Raw genomic sequence first — 20,248 nt, forward strand, 5'->3', positions numbered from 1 at the left:
CATACCACCCAGACTTGAGCTCATCACACTCCAGTCTGAAGTTCAGAGCCCTAGCCACTACTCCATGCTGCGGCCTGGCGCTTAACATCACATCAGATAATTGTAAACCTTAATTAACCATTTACTGCAAGGTTAATTTCAGCCCACAAGGAGCAATTCCTAAATTCCAACTGTGCAGCAGCTGTAAGATCCCATTAATACTATTACACTGAGTGCATACCTTCAAATTCATACACCACAAGCACACATACATCCATCCACCTTTGAAACTGCTTTAGCCAGTACAGGTTTGCAGGGGAGTCAGAGCCCAACCGAGCAAGCAACAGGTTACACCCTGGTCGGGATGCCAGTCCATTGCAGGACACACACAAACACACCCACACTCACACCAGAACACAATTCACCTAGGAGTGATAAAAGGGATATTATAAGGAGCTGAATAACATTTTACTGTGAAAAGAAAAATGAACACATTCAATAGGTTTTTGCTAGGATTGTGTACTGGGAGTGCATTGAGTCCATCTTAACTTAAGATTGTGAGCTAAAATAAAACAGGTTTATCACTGTTTTAATGTGCCTCTGTTTTTTACATTGCAGTGTTTTACAGTGTCTCTATGTCATCAAGTACTGAAAGTACTCAGGGCTGAAAAGAAGAGAGAACTTCTGTATTCTACTGAATAGATTACCATTTTTCACAGTTCCAGAATGAAAAAATTCTATTGGAGTTATGAGATTGCTAAAGCACACTTTGTGCCAAAGAACTATTGTGACACATTACAGAGCCCAAGGACAGATTAAAATGTTATGTATATTTAGTAAAACTATGTACAGAGATTTCATAATATACTGTAAGTCTCTTTGACCCCGTTAAAGCAATCTTAAAAATGCTTAAAAAAGTGTTAGTATGAGGATGAAAGGCAGAAAACGTGCTCAATGTTGATTGGTAGAAAAAGTCATAGATTCATCTTTTAGTGAAAGTGATTCATGAGCCTTTAACATTTGATAAGTATTACTGAAGGCTTTATTTATTAGTTTAAATTCAAGCCCACTTTAATTTTTATATCAATTGCAGATGGCTACTACCGTTCCGTACATTCCATGGTCATTGAATGACAGACTCTTTGAAGTTTAAGCAACCTGCATTCATCAAATACCTGTGCAAGGAAGGATGCACTACAGTGGAGATCCATGGGCACATGATTACTGTGATGGAGAGAGCTCCTTCTCCTTATTTCACATTACACTCAATTAGATTAAATTACTGTATGCTACATTCTGAGACCACTAACATCTTTAAACAGAGTTAATATCTAGAGGACTGACTTTCATGTTCAGAAATTAATCTTAAGCACATTATTTTTTTAGATAAGAAGACCTGAGATAATAAACCTTGAGCATATTGTGCACAAGCCCCCAGTATGGTTAGGTGTAATACTGGCATCATTATTTTCAATTCAGATTTTATTAGCTATTTAAATCTCCATATGGATTGATTTATGTTGGTGAAACTACAGGACCAATCGAAATTCCCATTTCTAAGTATAAGAGTAGAAGCAGATGGAAAGTAAGTTCTGTAGCAAGACATTTAAGGAAGTAAAACATGCTGTCTCAACACTTTGATTCATGCTTAATTTTTTTCACTGGAAAGTGCAACATTCAGAATTTGTCATATAGCCTAGTGGCTTTATAAACGGACAAGTTTTGGTACAAGAGATCTGAATTAAGGCCTTGATTTCACCTGATAAAACTGATTTAGCCTGATTTGTCCTCCATTTTGTGAGATCAGGGTGTATCACTAACCTTTTTGCGGACAGTCCAGTAGAAATTTCTCAAGTCTATTTTTAGCCTAGAGCCCTAGAATTATTATTAAGTTATATTTTATACTTTACCATGTGAACAGCTGTCGTCTCCAACCATCCATTAACTGAATGACGCCTGTGAGGTGGTGAGGATGGGGCTTCAAGCTGTTGCAGGGCCAAAGAGAAAGTGTGACAGCACAATGTACGGGAATGTTTTGTGGTGACAGTAATTTTCCATGGTTCTGAAACTTTTCTGTTTCATCATACAATCTGAAATCCATTCTCAATGAATTCAGATTCTTCCTTTGTAGAAAACCTTATTAAGACCATCTCTTTTGCATATTAATTTCTGCAAAAAGTCATATTCTTGCACTGTGAAAAGTGAACCAAGGTAATGTTTTGCTATGGAGCTGGCCACCTTGCCATCATTAAGCTTAGTGAAAGATTGCTTTCTGGAGTTTGTGTGTTTGCTCCTGTAGTGCTGTTTTTCTAAATGACAAATCTACTCATTTCTGAATTAAAAAGCTCTTCTGTGGGCGGCACAGTGGTTAGCATTGCTGACTTGCAGCACCCCTGTGACCAAGAATTGGGTGAATTCAATTCAATTCTTCTTTATTGTCATTAAACTTACACAGGTGCATAGTATAATGAAAAGTGTTTCTCATTAGTCACTCAGGTGCAGTATATAAATAGGACAGAAGATAAGACAATAGACAGTTACACAATAGCAATAACAGTAACAGAAGCTGTTAGAAAATCCGGCACTGACACTTTTTCAGAGCAAATATCACTTATGTTTCACCAATTAGTTTTTAAACAATAAATGAACTTCATCATTATCCAACAGACATATACTGTAAGTTCATTACAGAGTCCAGGACAAAACAATAGATATTTTTGTAAATACGTAATCCATTAGTAATTTACCCAAACATGTATATAAGAAACACCCTAACCCTGCTTTCACAATAGTATAATCACAAATACTGTATTAGGAGTGCTAGTGAAAAGACAACACCCACAGAATAGGCCTTCTATTGATCAAAAATAAAAACCTTGTGGTACTAAATATGGTAATAAAACACACGTACACTCATTTTAACAATTTTATTCAACAGTTTAGATGGGGGGAAGCACTGCAGTGTGTGACTTCATGTACTTTACAGTGAGGCATTTTTATTTTATTACCGAACCGCTCATGGTTGGTGTGGAGTATATACATTTTCTGTACCAATATATTTCTATTGTACCAACACCATTATGACTTAGCTAAGGCTTATTGTCCATATTACAACAAAACACAACACAATGACCAAACATTGGCAAACATACTTTTTCTAATATACTTAAATATTCTGTTGTATGCCATTTTAAATACACAAATGAAAAAATAAAATAAACTCACAAAAAAGTGCAGATTAAGTACCTACTAAAAGATTATTATTTATAATGTTTGATTTCAGGCTTCACGATAATAAAATATCCTTTTGTATTTAATGCACACTTACAAAAACAGTAATGATTAAATTAATTTCCCTGTTCTTTTAAGGCTTGCTTGAAATACAATACTGCTGTAGATAATACCATAGTAAAATATGTAACAGCCCAGAGATCAAACTGGCACTAATAGCTCCATAAGTTGATTGTGAAAGTAACAAGGGATAAGCAGTGCTCCCCGCCAGTCACAAATGCAGTTTCCATGTTGTACATTGGTTGATATTGTGAACCAGCTGTTCCAACTTTATGGCACGTAACAAATTTCACAAATAAACATAATTTGGCAATATTTCTTTCCTTTTTATAGTTACCTACCCTAGTGTCCTAGCCCAGAACAAATATTTAATTGTATCTGCCTTCATTCTTATTATATTTTATAAAAACATTAAAAAATATATACATGTATTCCCATTTTTTGTTCCAAAAGAAGCATAGCCCATTCCTATATATACTTCATCTTCAATATACTGCCATTATATTGCTTGTAAGTCATTACTTTAGACTATTGAAGTAATGAACATTATTTGGACTTTAAACAAAGAAGAAAATTAAACAGAAAAGCAAGAAAATGCTGCCTTTTGTCTTCCTCCAAAAGAAATCTTGCATATTGAATTAATCTGCCTTAGGCAACTGGATGAAATATAACAATAGTAGTCTTAAATTTACAGGTGCAGCTTTATTTTCTTACCTTATTTGCTAGTTACATCTATGCCTAAACTTTAACAGTAACAAGTTTTTGTTTTTCATATTGCTTTAGGATCGGTACTTATCCTATGTCAAATGTTTCAAGCAGATTCATCCTTTTTGTCACTGCCACAGTTTTCTGCAACCGATTATAACCTCAATTTGAAGGTCTTTAAAGGAAATCCTACTGTCCAGTGTTTGAGTCAAAGTCTGTAATAAGAATACTTCCATCTGAATCTGTAGCTTCTGAACCTGCTTGATGGTAGTATGCATTTCCAAATGAAGAAAGCCTTCTGAACCGTACCACATTTCTTTTATATACACACCAAAGTGATCCTACAAGCACCACAAAAATCAGTATTGCCACTAGGACAGCAACTGGAATCATTCCTTGATGCACACCTGAAACAGAAGTGATTCGAGTCACACTATATACTATCTACAGCAATAACTAAACACTGTTTCCTCATGTATGTTTATGCATCATAGATTATTCAAAGTAATAATCTGGAATCTTAAAACTGTAAATCATTAAGGCTTAAATATTTATTTTATTACATCATTTTAACACTAGACGTTTTTCGGTTGAAAAAAAGTGGCCAAGGTTATTTATCCCGTCTAGTCTTTTGAGACTGTGGTGAGGACTTGTAGATAGTAGTGAGATCTGTTTCAGGCTCTCTCTTGTGAAGTGAAGTTTGCACTTTAACCATTGAGAGAAAAATCAGCTTGATCGCATTACATAATTACGTCAATGCTTTTAAGAAAGGATGTCTATTAAATATTAAATAGATATTTTAATTTCCTCTAAGCAAGACCATTACAGTATGGAACAAAATGAATCTTTAAGAAATCTAATGTAAAAAGAACATTTAAAGCTCAGCTAATGGGAACAAAATATATAATACATTTTCATGTCTAGATTTACTATGGTAAATTAAATTTAGTTCAGCTCTAATGTTGCCTATGAATACTTACCTTTTAGTGGCTCAATTTCTATTTCATTGCTTACATCTGCAAATAAAGCAAAAAAATAAGTAATCTGCTTACTTATTTCTACATTTGCTCAATATTGTTACATTCTTTAAAGAAAATGTAGCACCATTTGTATGTTTTTTCAAGTAAGGTTGGGATTTACAGTACATTTCTATATTAATACACTTTCTTACTATACATTGTTTAAAAATAGTCTACTGTGTCATGTTATGATCTAACCCATTAGTAAAAAAAAAAGACAAGTTTCGGAAATATAAGTCAAAAACAGAAATTCTGCAAGAACCTCGACCATTAACCTGTCATTAACTGAATTCCCTGCACTACTTAAATGACACTTCAATACAAGATTTTCATGTGTCTCAAGGAACAACTGCATCTAAAATATTCTTGAGAAAGAGGGTTGAAACTGGAACAAATAATTAATAAAAGCTTTTAACTTTAAGCATACCTCCATGTATTTTACAAATAAATCCTAGTTTCTCGTTACAGTGGGATAACTGCCAGATGCCATCAGAGAGCCGCACAGAAACACAGCTATCAACGGTAAGAATGTCTGCTTCTGGGCCTTTTCCAAAGGGCCAGTTTGAATACTTGATTGGAGAGCCATTGAACCATTCTAAGGCATCATCTACAAAAAAAGAGATCAAGAGTTAATGATAAAGTTTGGAAATTTAAGTGTTAATGTCCTGTGTGTACATTGGGATAAACAAAGTGTTGTCCACAGGCTTAGTGAGTACCTGACAACTGGCTGTTGGTTGCTTCATACTGTTAGGTCATGAAAATCATTAAAGGTTTATAAATGGAAACACGGAGTCTGTTTTATTTTATGGTACATTAAATAAGGAAAAATAACTTAATGAAATAAAAACAGAGACAGAAGATTTCTCAGTTAATATATTAAGACAAATTATGTTTTTAAGTAGGAATGGTGGAATACTGTATGAAACTCTCTACATTGGCTGAGGCAGTAAAATTAAAATGACATCTTTCTATTGGATGATGTGTAATAAGATCTCTTTTGTCACCAATTTGGATTAAATGTCTACAGATCAACTATGTCTTGTTAATTAATGTTAGGATGACTTGTAGTGTTTAGTGATCATTGTTATCCTGGTACCCCATGCTTCCATGGCAAAACAGGACCTTTACAATAGGTTTCAACAGATCAAAACTATTACAAATGCAATAGGGACTTGAAACAGGTCATCTATGAACAGAGCAGTTCACAGTGTTTCAGACTATGGTTTGCGGTGCTACAGGCATTATAACAAATCTTTCCTCAGAAAGGAAAATACTGAACAGGAATAACCAGGTAGAAAAAACATGCTTATTTCCCAAAATGGGAATGCTCACTCCTACACAGTCAGGAGTAGGTACACACAGGTATTTCTTCTTGCTTACAACGTTTATGTCTAGACTGCTATAAATCTGATATAGAACCAGCTGAACTTGGTAAATAGCAAATAATATTTACCTATGATTATCTATAAATATTTATGAATTGGCTTCATTACTCTGTTCTCCTCCCCACTGATAGCTGATGTGTTGTGAGCATTCTGGCGCACTATGGCTGCCATCGCATCATCCAGGTGGATGCTGCACATTGGTGTTGGTGGAGGGTAGTCCCCATTACCTGTAAATCAATACTTACTGTCAGTGTCATATGTAATTCCAAGCCAAACTGTCTGATGTGGTAATTCAAACGTCTTTAATTCCTCAAGAACGAATCTGTTCTCCTCTTCGTTTTTAATGGTCAGTATGTCAGAACCATTTGCTGAAAAATAAATATTCAGTAACTCATCTATAGACTTTACATAAGCATCATTAGAAGGAATGTAACAAAAGACTTGTATTTCAGGCTTTAGAGTAAAGCTGTCACTCAACAAAACATAAAAATAAAATGATAGCTAATATCTGCCAATACTCTGTAGAAAAATATGTTTGCAACACATTCTTAATCATGTCCATCTGCTACACTAAATCTATAGAAATTACATTTGGTGGTTTACATGACAATGCTAGTGCTAAATTACAATCAATGGGTTTAAATGTTTTTTTTTATTTCAATATATGAAAGATAATATTGCTAGCAATACACATAATGTTCATTGCAATCTCAGGTTTCAGTGAGTGGCTTTTTAAAGCCTCAGAGTTTGACAGGAATTGTACTGCCTCTGACATACTGCGCAAGGAAGTAAACAGCTCCTGGGCTGCAATAAAAATATAATTCAATTTACAGATCACAAGATGCATACGAATTCATCATTAAACAGAACAGCATGCTGGAGCCTCTGGTATATGTTTTTGAGTAACTTTTCCATTTCCATATACTGTAAAGTATTCTGCAGTCATAACCTGACCTAAAAACAGGAGACAATGCTTTATGTCTTTGTAACAGTGGCTGACATCACTCTTTCCAGCCACTCTTCAAAGAATAGCAGGGGAGGACATACAAGTTCATGAACTTCTTGAGGTGTGGGTTGAAAATAATCTCCTTTCCCTTTCATCTTGTGACTACATAAAGCTACAGATATCTATGATACATGATGCTATCTGTAAGACAATAGAATTGAAATTCACCTTAAATTTATAGGGAAAAAGACACAAGGTAAATTTCTGAGACATTCTGTATGACGAAGCACATGGTTATTTAAACCCAAAACCTAATAATGTTAAATACACAAATGCTGTATCTGTATTGTATCTCTCAAATGGTAGGGGTTTTTCAGTCTTGCCCGTTACATTAGTTCACAGATAGAAGGAATATGCGTAATGAGGATCCAAAAGATTTCAGCTACAATTCTGTTAACTCCTAGAATCTTGAACCGCATTCTAACTCTAGTTAAAAAAGGTTTAAGAATCGAAATACTGAAATATTTTTCTGTACTGTATCTGTACCGACTCATGTCTCATCTCAAATGATGTACTTACAGTAAGTAGTGTCACATGAAGAAAGAATTACTTAGATTATTTAAATTGATTTAAGATATCTGTTATGTAATCTTTGATCTTTACTTTTAACATTTTATTGTTATGATTTTGATAGTATTCAAGTTAGTCTGGTCACTGAAAATAATGAATATGTCTGCCGTAAGCTTTCTGAATATTAGGTCTAACACTAATTGACCTTGCATTCAGTTTTAATGTAATTTGACCATGAACATTAGCTCTGAAATTATGTTCTCAAATTATGAGCCTTTTTAGACATAACCAGTAGTCCACAACATTCTCTAAACTAATCTACAGTCTCTAAACAGTTCTTACCCTTATCTTATTTAACTGTTGTGAGAACAAGAAGCTATAAATAAAAACACATTCTAACTAAATGATAAAAATACTATATATAACAATATATTAAACTATTTGCATAAATATTCCTGCAATGACAAATACAGTGCCTTGCGAAAGTATTCGGCCCCCTTGAACTTTTCAACCTTTTGCCACATTTCAGGCTTCAAACATAAAGATATAATTTTTTTATTTTATGTGAAGAATCACCAACAAGTGGGACACAATTGTGAAGTGGAACGAAATCTATTGGATTTTTGAAACTTTTTTAACTAATAAAAAAATGAAAAGTGGGGCGTGCAAAATTATTCGGCCCCTTTACTTTCAGTGCAGCAAACTCAAGTTCAGCGAGGATCTCTGAATGATCCAATGTTGTCCTAAATGACTGATGGTGATAAATAGAATCCACCTGTGTGTAATCAAGTCTCTGTATAAATGCACCTGCTCTGTGATAGTCTCAAGGTTCTGTTGAAAGCGCAGAGAGCATCATGAAGACCAAGGAACACACCAGGCAGGTCCGTAAATACTGTTGTGGAGAAGTTTAAAGCCGGATTTGGATACAAAAAGATTTCCCAAGCTTCAAACATCCCAAGGAGCACTGTGCAAGCGATCATCTTGAAATGGAAGGAGTATCAGACCACTGCAAATCTACCAAGACCTGGCCGTCCCTCTAAACTTTCAGCTCAGACAAGGAGAAGACTGATCAGAGATGCAGCCAAGAGGCCCATGATCACTCTGGATGAACTGCAGAGAACTACAGCTGAGGTGGGAGAGTCTGTCCATAGGACAACAATCAGTCTTACACTGCACAAATCTGGCCTTTATGGAAGAGTGGCAAGAAGAAAGCCATTTCTCAAAGATATCCATAAAAAGTCTCATCTAAAGTTTGCCACAAGCCACCTGGGAGACACCCCAAACATGTGGAAGAAGGTGCTCTGGTCAGATGAAACCAAAATCGAACTTTTTGCCCACAATGCAAAACGATATGTTTGGCGTAAAAGCAACACAGCTCATCACCCTCAACACACCATCCCCACTGTCAAACATGGTGGTGGCAGCATCATGGTTTGGGCCTGCTTTTCTTCAGCAGGGACAGGGAAGATGGTTAAAATTGAGGGGAAGATGGATGCAGCCAAATACAGGACCATTCTGGATGAAAACCTGTTGGAGTCTGCAAAAGACCTGAAACTGGGACGGAGATTTATCTTCCAACAAGACAATGATCCCAAACATACAGCAAAATCTACAAAGGAATGGTTCACAAATAAACGTATCCAGGTGTTTGAATGGCCAAGTCAAAGTCCAGACCTGAATCCAATCGAGAATCTGTGGAAAGAGCTGAAAACTGCTGTTCACAAACGCTCTCCATCCAACCTCACTGAGCTCGAGCTGTTTTGCAAGGAAGAATGGGCAAGAATTTCAGTCTCTCGATGTGCAAAACTGATAGAGACATACCCCAAGCGACTTGCAGCTGTAATCACAGCAAAAGGTGGCTCTACAAAGTATTAACGCAAGGGGGCCGAATAATTTTGCACGCCCCACTTTTCATTTTTTTATTAGTTAAAAAAGTTTCAAAAATCCAATAGATTTCGTTCCACTTCACAATTGTGTCCCACTTGTTGGTGATTCTTCACATAAAATAAAAAAATTATATCTTTATGTTTGAAGCCTGAAATGTGGCAAAAGGTTGAAAAGTTCAAGGGGGCCGAATACTTTCGCAAGGCACTGTAGATAAGGTAGAGGACTAAATGTACACATACTATAATTCAGAAAACTACAGCTTTTGAAAAGCAATCCTTTACCTTCTGCAAAAACATCCATTGGGGGGAGCTCTTGAAACATAAAACTGTTGGTAATAGAAAATTCTGGAATTGACAGCTTCAAGGTCCAGGAAGATTTAAAAACAAAGAAGGAAACTGCTTTGCTGTAAGCTGCTTTAGCTTAATTATGAAATCACCAGTTTGATCTTTACCTTTTTGTCTGCAATGTGTTTGGCCATCTTCTAAGCTCAGTTTCATCATAACCGGTTCAAAACTGTAGCAGCTGCTTTGAAACTTCACCCACGTCTTTGGGCACTCCGTTTTAAAAGAAATGGGTTCACTTTCTGTGAAAAAAAAATGGTATAAGCTTTGTTGAATTTTTGGATTTTTTGGTTTTGCTAATAAGGCTACACCACACTTTCAGACTCATGTTTTAAAGGCAATTGACTCATATATTATCACTTGAATATATTTACACTTGAAAGGGGTTTCTTTCAAAATATTTATCAAGAAAATGTTTACTTTGTAAGCTTTTGGCTGTATACACAATGTGTTCCAACAGGTTCTTAGCTCTTATAATACATGATACTCCATTACTACACATAACACAAAATAAGCCTATTAGTTTATTGCATGCTCAACATTAACAATAATTAGCCAAGGTAGAATACAAAGCTGCCTCTTGTTTTTGTTTGTGATAAGACATATCAAAATACATAATTCTTTTATTTATCTTCCAGCAGTAACATGTCAACGTGTCACAGCCTTGTACCAAGTTTATCCTTTCATTCACCTTCAATGTGTTTAACCCATTTGTTGGTATATAAATTAATCTCACAAACCATCCAAAAATAACCAGATGAGCTTTACTCCTGGCAGTTGAAGGTCTTTTGTGATCACTTGGATGAGGTCCTCCATTTTATGAAACCCTGATGCTGAATTTAAAGGTCTTTCCATTTGAAATCCAAAGCTTTATTTTAAAACATTAATGTTTTGACACCAGGAATGACACTCAGGAATGTTTTAACTTACTCAGGAGCTCATGGCACACAGCACCCCGAAGAGGAGTTTCACAGTCAGCCCTTTTCCACTTGCCATTAATGTCCATATACACACAGTCACCAAGTAAATGTTCGTCATTATCATCATCGTCCCAGTGAGTAAAAAAAGAAGCACTGCCATCTGACCACTGATAACTAATTCCATTTTGCTGTAAAAAATAAACAATATAAAACAGTAAGTCTGCAATTAAAAAGTCATGATTACACCATTCAAGTTAGTTAACATACAGTATCCTTATTAAACCTATTAAACCTTATTATGCCTTATGTATAAAATCAAAGAGATAAATGACATTTCCTAAATGGAAAAAGAATATTTTATTGTGCTTACGTTTTGGTCAAATTAATTTTAGGAAACCTAGACCACATATTCCATGTGAAGAATAATAAAAAAATAATCTGAACATATTTATCAGTTAAGACTGTTAGGATGTTTTAGAGTACATAAAATGTAATGGCTCATGTGAATAAATCACTAAAAAAAGGCCTCAGCTTGATGATTAATGTTGGAACAAAACCATCTGGAGGAAATGCTAAGCACCACACATAAATGACTGATCTTCACTTGTGTGTCTATTAGATTTTCATTTTGGGAAAATTGGCCAAGCAAAGCAATTCAATAGTCAGTAGGTGCAATGCAGCCACATTAATTCTTTACAATACATAAAGCAGACATTTGCTCATTAATATATAATTACTAATCTACAGTTCTTTCAGTAATATGTAGAAATAATAGTATTGCTTTACTTGAATGGGGCTCAGAAACTGTCATGACTCTTTCATAAACAAGACAGAACACATATATAATTCTTTACCACCTATTGTGCAAATGACTTTACAGACATGCAATTATTTGTAACTCTTCATAATGAGACCTACATTCAGGTAAAAGCTAAGAGAAGAACTCCAGGCAGAGAGAATTCAGGTGAAAGTGATGGAAGACACCACCAAGGACTTGAAACCGACAAGGACTTTCTGCCAACACAGGTCATTAACAGTGGATCTAGCATTGTCACCCAAGATTTTAGTTTGCTAGATGGTTTTTATGCATATTGGTATATCACGTTTACCTTTTTTTAGCCACAATCAAGTAAAGTGATACCAAAATATACTGAAATATATTCAGTAATATACTGTAATATACAGTAAATAATTCAGGATAGATGTTATTTACTAATGTTTTACTAAAATTTGGGTGGCTAAATAATTGTATTTGGCTATTCAATTTACAGATAGTTTTTTCAGTGATTTCTTGATTTAAAGATAAAAATGTAATTAACCACACTAGAAAAATGATAACATGGCATAACAAGTAAGGCAGCTAAAGATGATAGACAATGACTTTGACATAAAGACACTCAAAGCATCAAACCTTACACATTAGTCTTAAGAATGACATACAGCACATGTATTTCACTTCAATATCAGGGAGCAAGTTCATTCATCTCCACATCACCTTCAACATTTAACAACAGTTTCGTAGGTTTCATTATGATCTGCCTTGGGACATACAAACAGATTTCATGCTGAAGCACAGTCTTCACATGCAGCTTTTTGCAAAACCACACTGCTAAACAGTTTAAATGTACAGAAATACATACGTCTTGACTATATAGTCCAATCCAGTGTGGGTGTGCCAATTTATTCACAATGACTGTAAGGAAAGCCTGGTGAAACTCATCAGTAATGCTCACTAGCTCAGATTCTTTTTCTAAGCATTTATTCAGGGCTTCATACCAGGTCATGTTGCCATGAATAACCCTGTAGCTGCGGTTCTTGTATTCAATTGTTTCAGGAAGGGGATGAAAATATGACTGTGATGGAGGTTTAGATGGGTCTGTTCAAAAAGAAGAAGAAGAAGAAAAAGGAACTAAGGAAACAGGTAATTCCCATCAATCAAAATGGTGAACTGCAAGGGTAGAAGAAGAAATGCCAGGGCTAGCAATTTTCAGACACAGACATTTTTTAACACAATTATTTTTAATTATATACCCACCCAATTTAGAATTGCCAATTGTTCTCAAGACTCAGCTCTCCAGTAATGACTCCCACACCCATTAAGGAGAGAAGTACAGTAGGTACATAGAATATGCTCTTCTTGCCTCCTATGGTCATTCATCTCAGGTTGAAACTGGATTCTTAGTGCTCAACCTGTGCACTGAGCAAGCACCTTTGCTGGTTGGGCACATGTATGTTATGTTTAAACTTAAGCATCCTACCATCCATTGTCAGAATGTCACTGATAAGTATCAACAATAACACAGATTCTAACCCAGAAACATGGGGCACAATGTAGGACAATCACAGTCCATCACATACAGCACATCTTTAGGACGTGGGAGGAAATTATCACGGTCTAAGACAGGATTAAATTCCACACAACCACACCACCCATAACGTTAAAAAATGAGCCCAAAACACAAATCCACAAATCCTGTAGATTGGGGTGGCAGTATATTTAAAGATCAAAATAAATCAATGAGGAATTGTTGCAATTAATGAGATATAAATATTTCACAGACATCCAAGTCATTTTAAAAGAGAAAGATAACCTTACCCTGCGGCTTCTGACATACAAATCCATACTCATGTTCAAGACATGGCTGGTTGTACCATTTTCCAGACAGATGATAGTTGTGATTGTTGGACATCAATGTGCAAAGTGGAGTATCACTACCTTTTAAATCATCTTCATTCTGTAATAAGTACAAAAAGCTGCATTTGAAAGACAGTAAAATTTGAATTTGTCTAATGATTTTACGTCTTTTTCCAGTTCATATGAGAGGTCTGTGAAATATGAACTCTGATCCTGGAGCACCTCTGTGTCTTGTTTTTTTTCCAGCCATGTTCTTCATTGCTGGCTGATTTCTATTTGCAGCATTTGTTAAAGCTGTGTTTTGCAGTTGGTATCCATTTTAGCAATTTGTAAGCAACAAAAGCCCTCTTTCAGTTGTCCCTCCCAATTTCCTGTGCAGGTCTATCATAAATCCATCACCTATTAACAGATGATTATTCATAAATAAAGAAGTAAACTCTTAATAAACAAAATTCATGAGAACACACATACAATTCTGGATGCAGAAGCTGTAGGAAATCTTCTTGGTGTAAGTTATTTTTACAACCAAGGACTAAGGGCAGAAACAGTTTAACAAAATTTGTAACAAGCAGGTAGGCCACACAAAGGCATAAGTTAGAACAATTATTATGAGTTCATCTGGAAAGAAAATCAAATCTCCCTTCAATATCAGGTGATATATCAGGTGAATATACTGTTATTTGTGCATATGTAATAAAAAAATACAGGTGCACTGTTGATCAGCTCTCAAGGAAAAGTGTATCTATGACAAATAAGTCAGTTTTACATTTTATTTTTCCAATAATCTATAACAACATTTTAATAAAATGTATTTATACGTACAGGGTCAAAGCTCTCTGGTTCAATGGGTGACCAGTTAGTGTAAGTTACAGGTTTTCCATTAACCCATTTATTTGTGCCATCATCCTGCAGACCAATCCAGACACTTGTTGTGCCTCCAATAAGCAGCATTGTTACATAAGCTGTGAAAGACAAAAGGAAAATATGCATATGTATAAAAACTTTGTAAGTAATACCAAACCACTTGCACAAGAAAATGCATCCACATGGGAAAGCTGACATACCACCTATTTTGATCATGATCTATTTTGGTCATTCCAGTATAATTCTGACTTTGCTGGAATGAAATACACCTACTGTGTAGTATCACAATGGACTTCAATAATAAAGAGCATGTCTTACCCAAGACTATAAAAGACATTGCTGTTCATATCTCAAAAATACAACAACTGGAATAGTTCCAATGAGGACAGAAGCATGTGGCTGACAGTTACCACCTCAGTGGGTCCTTCAGTGAGAGAGCTATTTTCTTTGTATTGCTGGTGATGTAACTACTGAGCCAACTGCATTATATTGGTGTTGGAAGCCAATAAGGTGGTGCCTGCATGGTGTTCAGGACTGTGCTCCTGATGAAAGAAGGACAGGTATTGTCCCACTGAGGCCGGATTCTGGTTTGCCAGACCAATGGTTTGTGATCAGTGGTTTGACCTCCAGCTTAGGCCTGCTGATGCTCAAGAGCTAATGATATAAATAGAGCTCTGCACTCCCAAAAAATATTACATTAAAAAATTCAACATTTTACTGAATATGCATAATTTTAAATAGGAGACTAACTTCTTAAATGGAAAACAGGTTTCTCTCATAGGCTTCACCAGCATTCAGACAGGAACAGCATTCAAAATATAAAAATTCCATAAACACCTGCTAGTCAAATAAAATTAATTGACAGCCCTAGTTATTCTATTCACTTTAATAATAAGCTAAGCCTTAGATTATTTGAGCATATCTTTGCATGTAACTGGTATCAATTGCACTTATACAGGGTCAGTTATCACAATAAGAGTCCATTTAAAAGTAATTTTGAATAAATTCAGGCAGTATACTGTACCTTGCTCTATTTCATTGTCAATTGAAATGAGAGATCCTTCAAGAGATTTACAGGCAGCCTGAGCATCACTCCAGTTCTTTCCTTCACCAGACTGGCTTGGTAAATTAATCAAAATACACTGAGACCAAAACAGAAATATAATTCAGTGATTGTTCTGCTAGAGGTGCAAAAAAATATTTTATGAAACATAAATGCAATCAACCATAATCAATCATGGTGTAAAATAATGAGCTGTTTGTCTTATTTGAAAACTACTCCTACTACAGAAACATTAGATAGCATTGTTTGAGTGTTCTTCTAGAGTTAAACAGTACCACTAGAATAAAAAATAATTACTGTATATGATTATGTACATTCTAATCTCTTTATACCTGGAAGCAAACATTTCTAACTGTGCATTAAATTGGACAAATGCATTCAAATTAGACACATTTTATACGATATCAAAATCCATATTGATTTATCCATACATCTTCTAATTCAGTGTGGTGGAGGAGCTGGAGCCCATCTCAGCAAGCAAGGGGCATGAGGAGGGGTACATCCTGGAGGGGATTTCAGTTCACACCAGGACTGTGGGAGGAAACCTGAGCTCCAGGAGAAAACTGGGGGAGAACATATAAACTCCACACAGATAGCACACACGTCTGGATTTGAACCCAGGACCCCAGCGAGGCAAGGCAGAAATGTTAACCACTGTGCCACAATGCTGACCTAACCCATATTCCCTGACAGCAGATCAAATAAAGCAAAATAATTATAAAGAACCGAAAACCTTACATTGTGGCCAAAGTAAAGCCATTTTTCTGGACAGGCTCCTATGTGATGGGGTTCTCTGGGAATTTCTACAACTGATACAGTTCTGCGCTTACAGATGTAACTGTAGTGGTCACTGCACTTTCCCTCTGACCACCGCCCTGTAATTTATTAGAAATACAGATCATATGTAAAATACATTATTTTCATGTTTCATGTTTCTTTTCACTGACAGTTCACTTGTATGCTTTTATTCTTCTAGACAATAAAGAACACGATACCAAACTGAAGGCAGAATGAACAGTCATTAGCCAAGAAAAAGGGTCATTCCTGAAACCTCTACCTCTTTAAGCAGAATCAGGTTTTGATTTAATTTGAGTAACTCACGAAATTTGTCTGATGGAGAGTCATGATACCTCAGAGTATCCTGAGAGTCAACAGCATAGCACCTTTTCACAAATCAAAATATAGTAGTATGTACTGTAGTGTCCAAATAATGTAACAAAGAATATGCTAACACATTAAGATTAAATTAGAATATGTAAACTTCAATCAAATCCAATGATGTTTCTCAGGGACGTCTGTACTACATTGTTCATTCTTTATAAAAAATTTCAGTCATCAATAGAAATAATCAATTTTCATTTTATTAATGACATTCATCCAACCATTTTCTAACCGCTTTATCCTATTCAGTGTTGCATGGCACCCTGAATGGGATGCCGGTCCCTCGCAGGGCACACGCAGACGCAGACAGACACACACTCACTCCAGGACCAATTAACAAAACAAAACACAACACATTTATAATCAAATGATTCTCTATTCACCTGAGTGTGATGCCATGTAGACACATTGGTCATTCTTTAGAGGTGATCGTCTTGAATTCCTGTCTTCCCAATTCTCATAATATAAGGGTGATCCATCCCTCCATCTAGGATTAAATTAATCCCTGCAATTAATATAGCCAAATAACACACAGCCTTACATTATCGTAAGAACAGCATATATCCTTACCTAAATTCTGATTGGATCAAATCTGGAAACAAGCCAATCCACCACTTTGTATCATTTTGTGACAACTGTGAAGAAAAAGAATACAAAAAAACTGTACTGTCAATCATTATTCCAATTTAACCTCTACAGATACTTGTACACATTATACGATTTTCACAAATAATAAACAAACACCCTAATGCTTCTTCAACCAAAAAGGCATTACACTTTATGAAAATACAATGTATGAGGCTATTCTACTGAAACTCTTAATGTGAATTTTTAATGTGAATTGCATACTATTCCCACTCATAACCTACAAAAAACGTACTATTCAAACAAAGAACATCGTCTCCTTTTAAAATAAAAATGCATTTTACATTCAATCTGAAAAATAAAAAAGCCTCTGCAATTAAATGGTCTAGCACACTGCTAAGTTATTTTCTCTTATTCACCAACTTGCCTTTTCAATTCTGGTTTTAATGAAGTTAATTTCTTCTGAAGATTGAATTGAGACTAGTTCAGCTCCCATCATTGTGCAAGCAAAGGACACCGTTTCCCAAGGAAAGGACTGAGTATCAAAGTAGTACTCCGATCCCTTATAGAAAACCCATGGTTCATTCTCTAAATATCAAAAAAATAATTACAGGTTAATGAAACTTATAAATGTTCAAATCCTTACACAAATGATCTAAAAGATTAGCAGAAAAAACACTCACGTTCAGTGTACCAGTAAGGTCTCTTTAATTCTACACCTGAAACAAACATACAGAATTAATAACAGATTGCTTTTAATCAGAAAAAACTCCCAGAATAGCAGAATCTCAACAGGAAGATGTGTATGCTAATAACATACGATTATGTTGTTTTTAATTTTAACTCATAAGAAATGCCAGATTTCTAGATTTGAAAAAAAGATAACACATTACTATTCAATTTAAAATGCATTCATAAAAATAGTTTGTGACCCAGAAGAAAGAAAAATTAGACAAAAACATCACAATGTACTTAAAGATGCTGGTTCGTTTTATATAATGTGACCATTTACTAACTTGATAATTCACTTGAACCATGGTGCTGTTGTGATCTCTTTGCTTCGGTGCAGGGATACTTAACGTGCAGTACTTCAAATCTACTCCATGTCAGAGTTTTGCTACATACTTTACCTTTAGGCATTTTACATATCCACTCATGTTTTGCATCACATCTTTGAGGCATCACCATATTAGTTCTATAAACGGCACAATTCTGTTTATCATCTTCATTGTTTTTGTCATCTATAAATGAAGAAACCACCTAAGGAAGAATGAGGAAAAAAGAAAAATGATGTAAAAAAATGACAATTAAATTCAATATAATAATATATCAATTGTTGTGAAGTATGACTGGCACATTATGTGGTATAATCCAATGCTACAACATCTTGTCATCCAATGCACTTCTCGGAATTTCACGAGTTGCACTTACTGGTGTACCATCAGACCATTCCCAGGCACCATCAGAACGGGGGTTTCTTTTGTTAAATCCAACCCAGAACCATCGATCTTCATCATTTCTTGATTAAAAAGACACAAGAAATCGGGTTTAAATAGTATAGTCATTCAATATCACTTCTATTAACGTTGCACCAAACCTTACCAGGTTGTTCATGCTATCCATTAATGAGACTTAACATACATACAGATAATCCTTTACACAGAATTTTGTGAAACAAGCCTTTTTTCTAATGCAACTGTTAATTTAGGGATAGAACATATTTCATATTAAATTTAAGAGTCACTGTTGTATATTAACAAAACGTAAAAACAATAATCTTGAAACATGCTTAATATTTCTCTTTTCTCAAATACTCTTTACTAGTACCTCCCTAATGCTGGATTAGATTTACAATTTCAGTATTCAAGACGTTGTTTGAAAGTTTAAAGATTTAAAATCCTTCAACAATCAAAATGGTATTTTCAAAAATATCAGCTGATCTTAATCAAGAAATTAACATTAAAACGACACCTTCAGCAGCATGAAGGAAAATTAACATTTGTCTCTTATTTACCCGTCAAACATGTTCTGTAATATCTCATTCAAAAAGATTTCCTCTTCATAATGGTTGAAGCTGGCAAGATTAGCTCCTAGATCCTGACAAAATGCATCTGCTTCCTCCCATGTTCGTTTCATTAAAATCTTCTCACTGTGGTAAACCTGTAAAGTAAGGTATACATTTTGGACATCTACACAATGTGGTATACTAAGGATTATAACAGCACAGTAATGATCAATGCTCTTTGTTCAGGACATGGTGACTATTCTTTGACTGGTTATTGTACACCGAAATAGGTATGCAATATACAGGTTAATTTTTCTTTCAGCTGAAAATATAAGCATTGTCTGTAGTATACATTTAATGATTTGATTAAAGAATCAAAAATAAATCGGTGAGAACGGCTTCCTACTTGAGCTTCTTACCACCTTAAGCAGGAAAACCAGCAAACTCATTTCAACTGACATTAAATCTAACGGCGAAATCCACTAAAGAGGAATTTTCTTTGTAAAATCGGGAATCCCAGAATTGCTCCACAATAATTAATCGCTTGCAATGGGTGTTGTTTTGTGATATTCTGCAAATTTTTAAAAAACATTCATTGTATAAAAGGTACTATAATGCTAACAATAATAATAATAAAACAATGTAAAAATGAATTGTATACAGTATATTTACAACACGTGAAATAAAGAGTTTGTATATTTATGATAAGAAGACACCTGAACAATTTTCATTGCAATTGTTACAATAATAAGTAAAAGATCAAGAAAGCATAGATACAGTATTTTTTTTTCACATAAAAATGTGTTTTTGGCTGAAAAAAAAATCACATTTGTGATTTCATACAGTTCCAGCAATTATGGAAACCCCTTCCTCCCAATTTGTCGGTTAAACC

At 35.0% G+C, this 20,248-nt stretch overlaps 1 protein-coding gene across 3 annotated transcripts in view; it reads right to left on the reverse strand.

The window, feature by feature from the left end:
* Positions 1-2,892: 2,892 nt before the first annotated feature.
* Positions 2,893-20,248, reverse strand: part of pla2r1 (phospholipase A2 receptor 1) — a 30,606-nt gene continuing 13,250 nt past the window's right edge. For 2 of the 3 annotated variants that reach the window (XM_015358899.2, XM_006636621.3), the window contains 18 exons: positions 19,366-19,511; positions 18,783-18,870; positions 18,482-18,611; positions 18,035-18,070; positions 17,779-17,939; positions 17,337-17,401; positions 17,150-17,253; positions 16,344-16,480; positions 15,567-15,684; positions 14,501-14,640; positions 13,640-13,778; positions 12,684-12,919; positions 11,054-11,231; positions 10,234-10,365; positions 6,625-6,747; positions 5,422-5,601; positions 4,956-4,991; positions 2,893-4,382 (listed from right to left, as the gene is read on the reverse strand). In XM_015358899.2, coding sequence (XP_015214385.2) covers positions 4,165-4,382; positions 4,956-4,991; positions 5,422-5,601; positions 6,625-6,747; positions 10,234-10,365; positions 11,054-11,231; positions 12,684-12,919; positions 13,640-13,778; positions 14,501-14,640; positions 15,567-15,684; positions 16,344-16,480; positions 17,150-17,253; positions 17,337-17,401; positions 17,779-17,939; positions 18,035-18,070; positions 18,482-18,611; positions 18,783-18,870; positions 19,366-19,511 — 2,367 coding nt within the window. In that variant the 3' untranslated portion in view covers positions 2,893-4,164. Of the gene's footprint in view, positions 4,383-4,955; positions 4,992-5,421; positions 5,602-6,624; positions 6,748-10,233; positions 10,366-11,053; positions 11,232-12,683; positions 12,920-13,639; positions 13,779-14,500; positions 14,641-15,566; positions 15,685-16,343; positions 16,481-17,149; positions 17,254-17,336; positions 17,402-17,778; positions 17,940-18,034; positions 18,071-18,481; positions 18,612-18,782; positions 18,871-19,365; positions 19,512-20,248 lie in introns of those variants that run through there. The other variant, XM_015358901.2, reaches the window with a different exon arrangement.

The sequence above is a fragment of the Lepisosteus oculatus genome, chromosome 12, assembly GCF_040954835.1.
Source record: "Lepisosteus oculatus isolate fLepOcu1 chromosome 12, fLepOcu1.hap2, whole genome shotgun sequence".
In the NCBI taxonomy this organism is placed as follows: domain Eukaryota; kingdom Metazoa; phylum Chordata; class Actinopteri; order Semionotiformes; family Lepisosteidae; genus Lepisosteus; species Lepisosteus oculatus.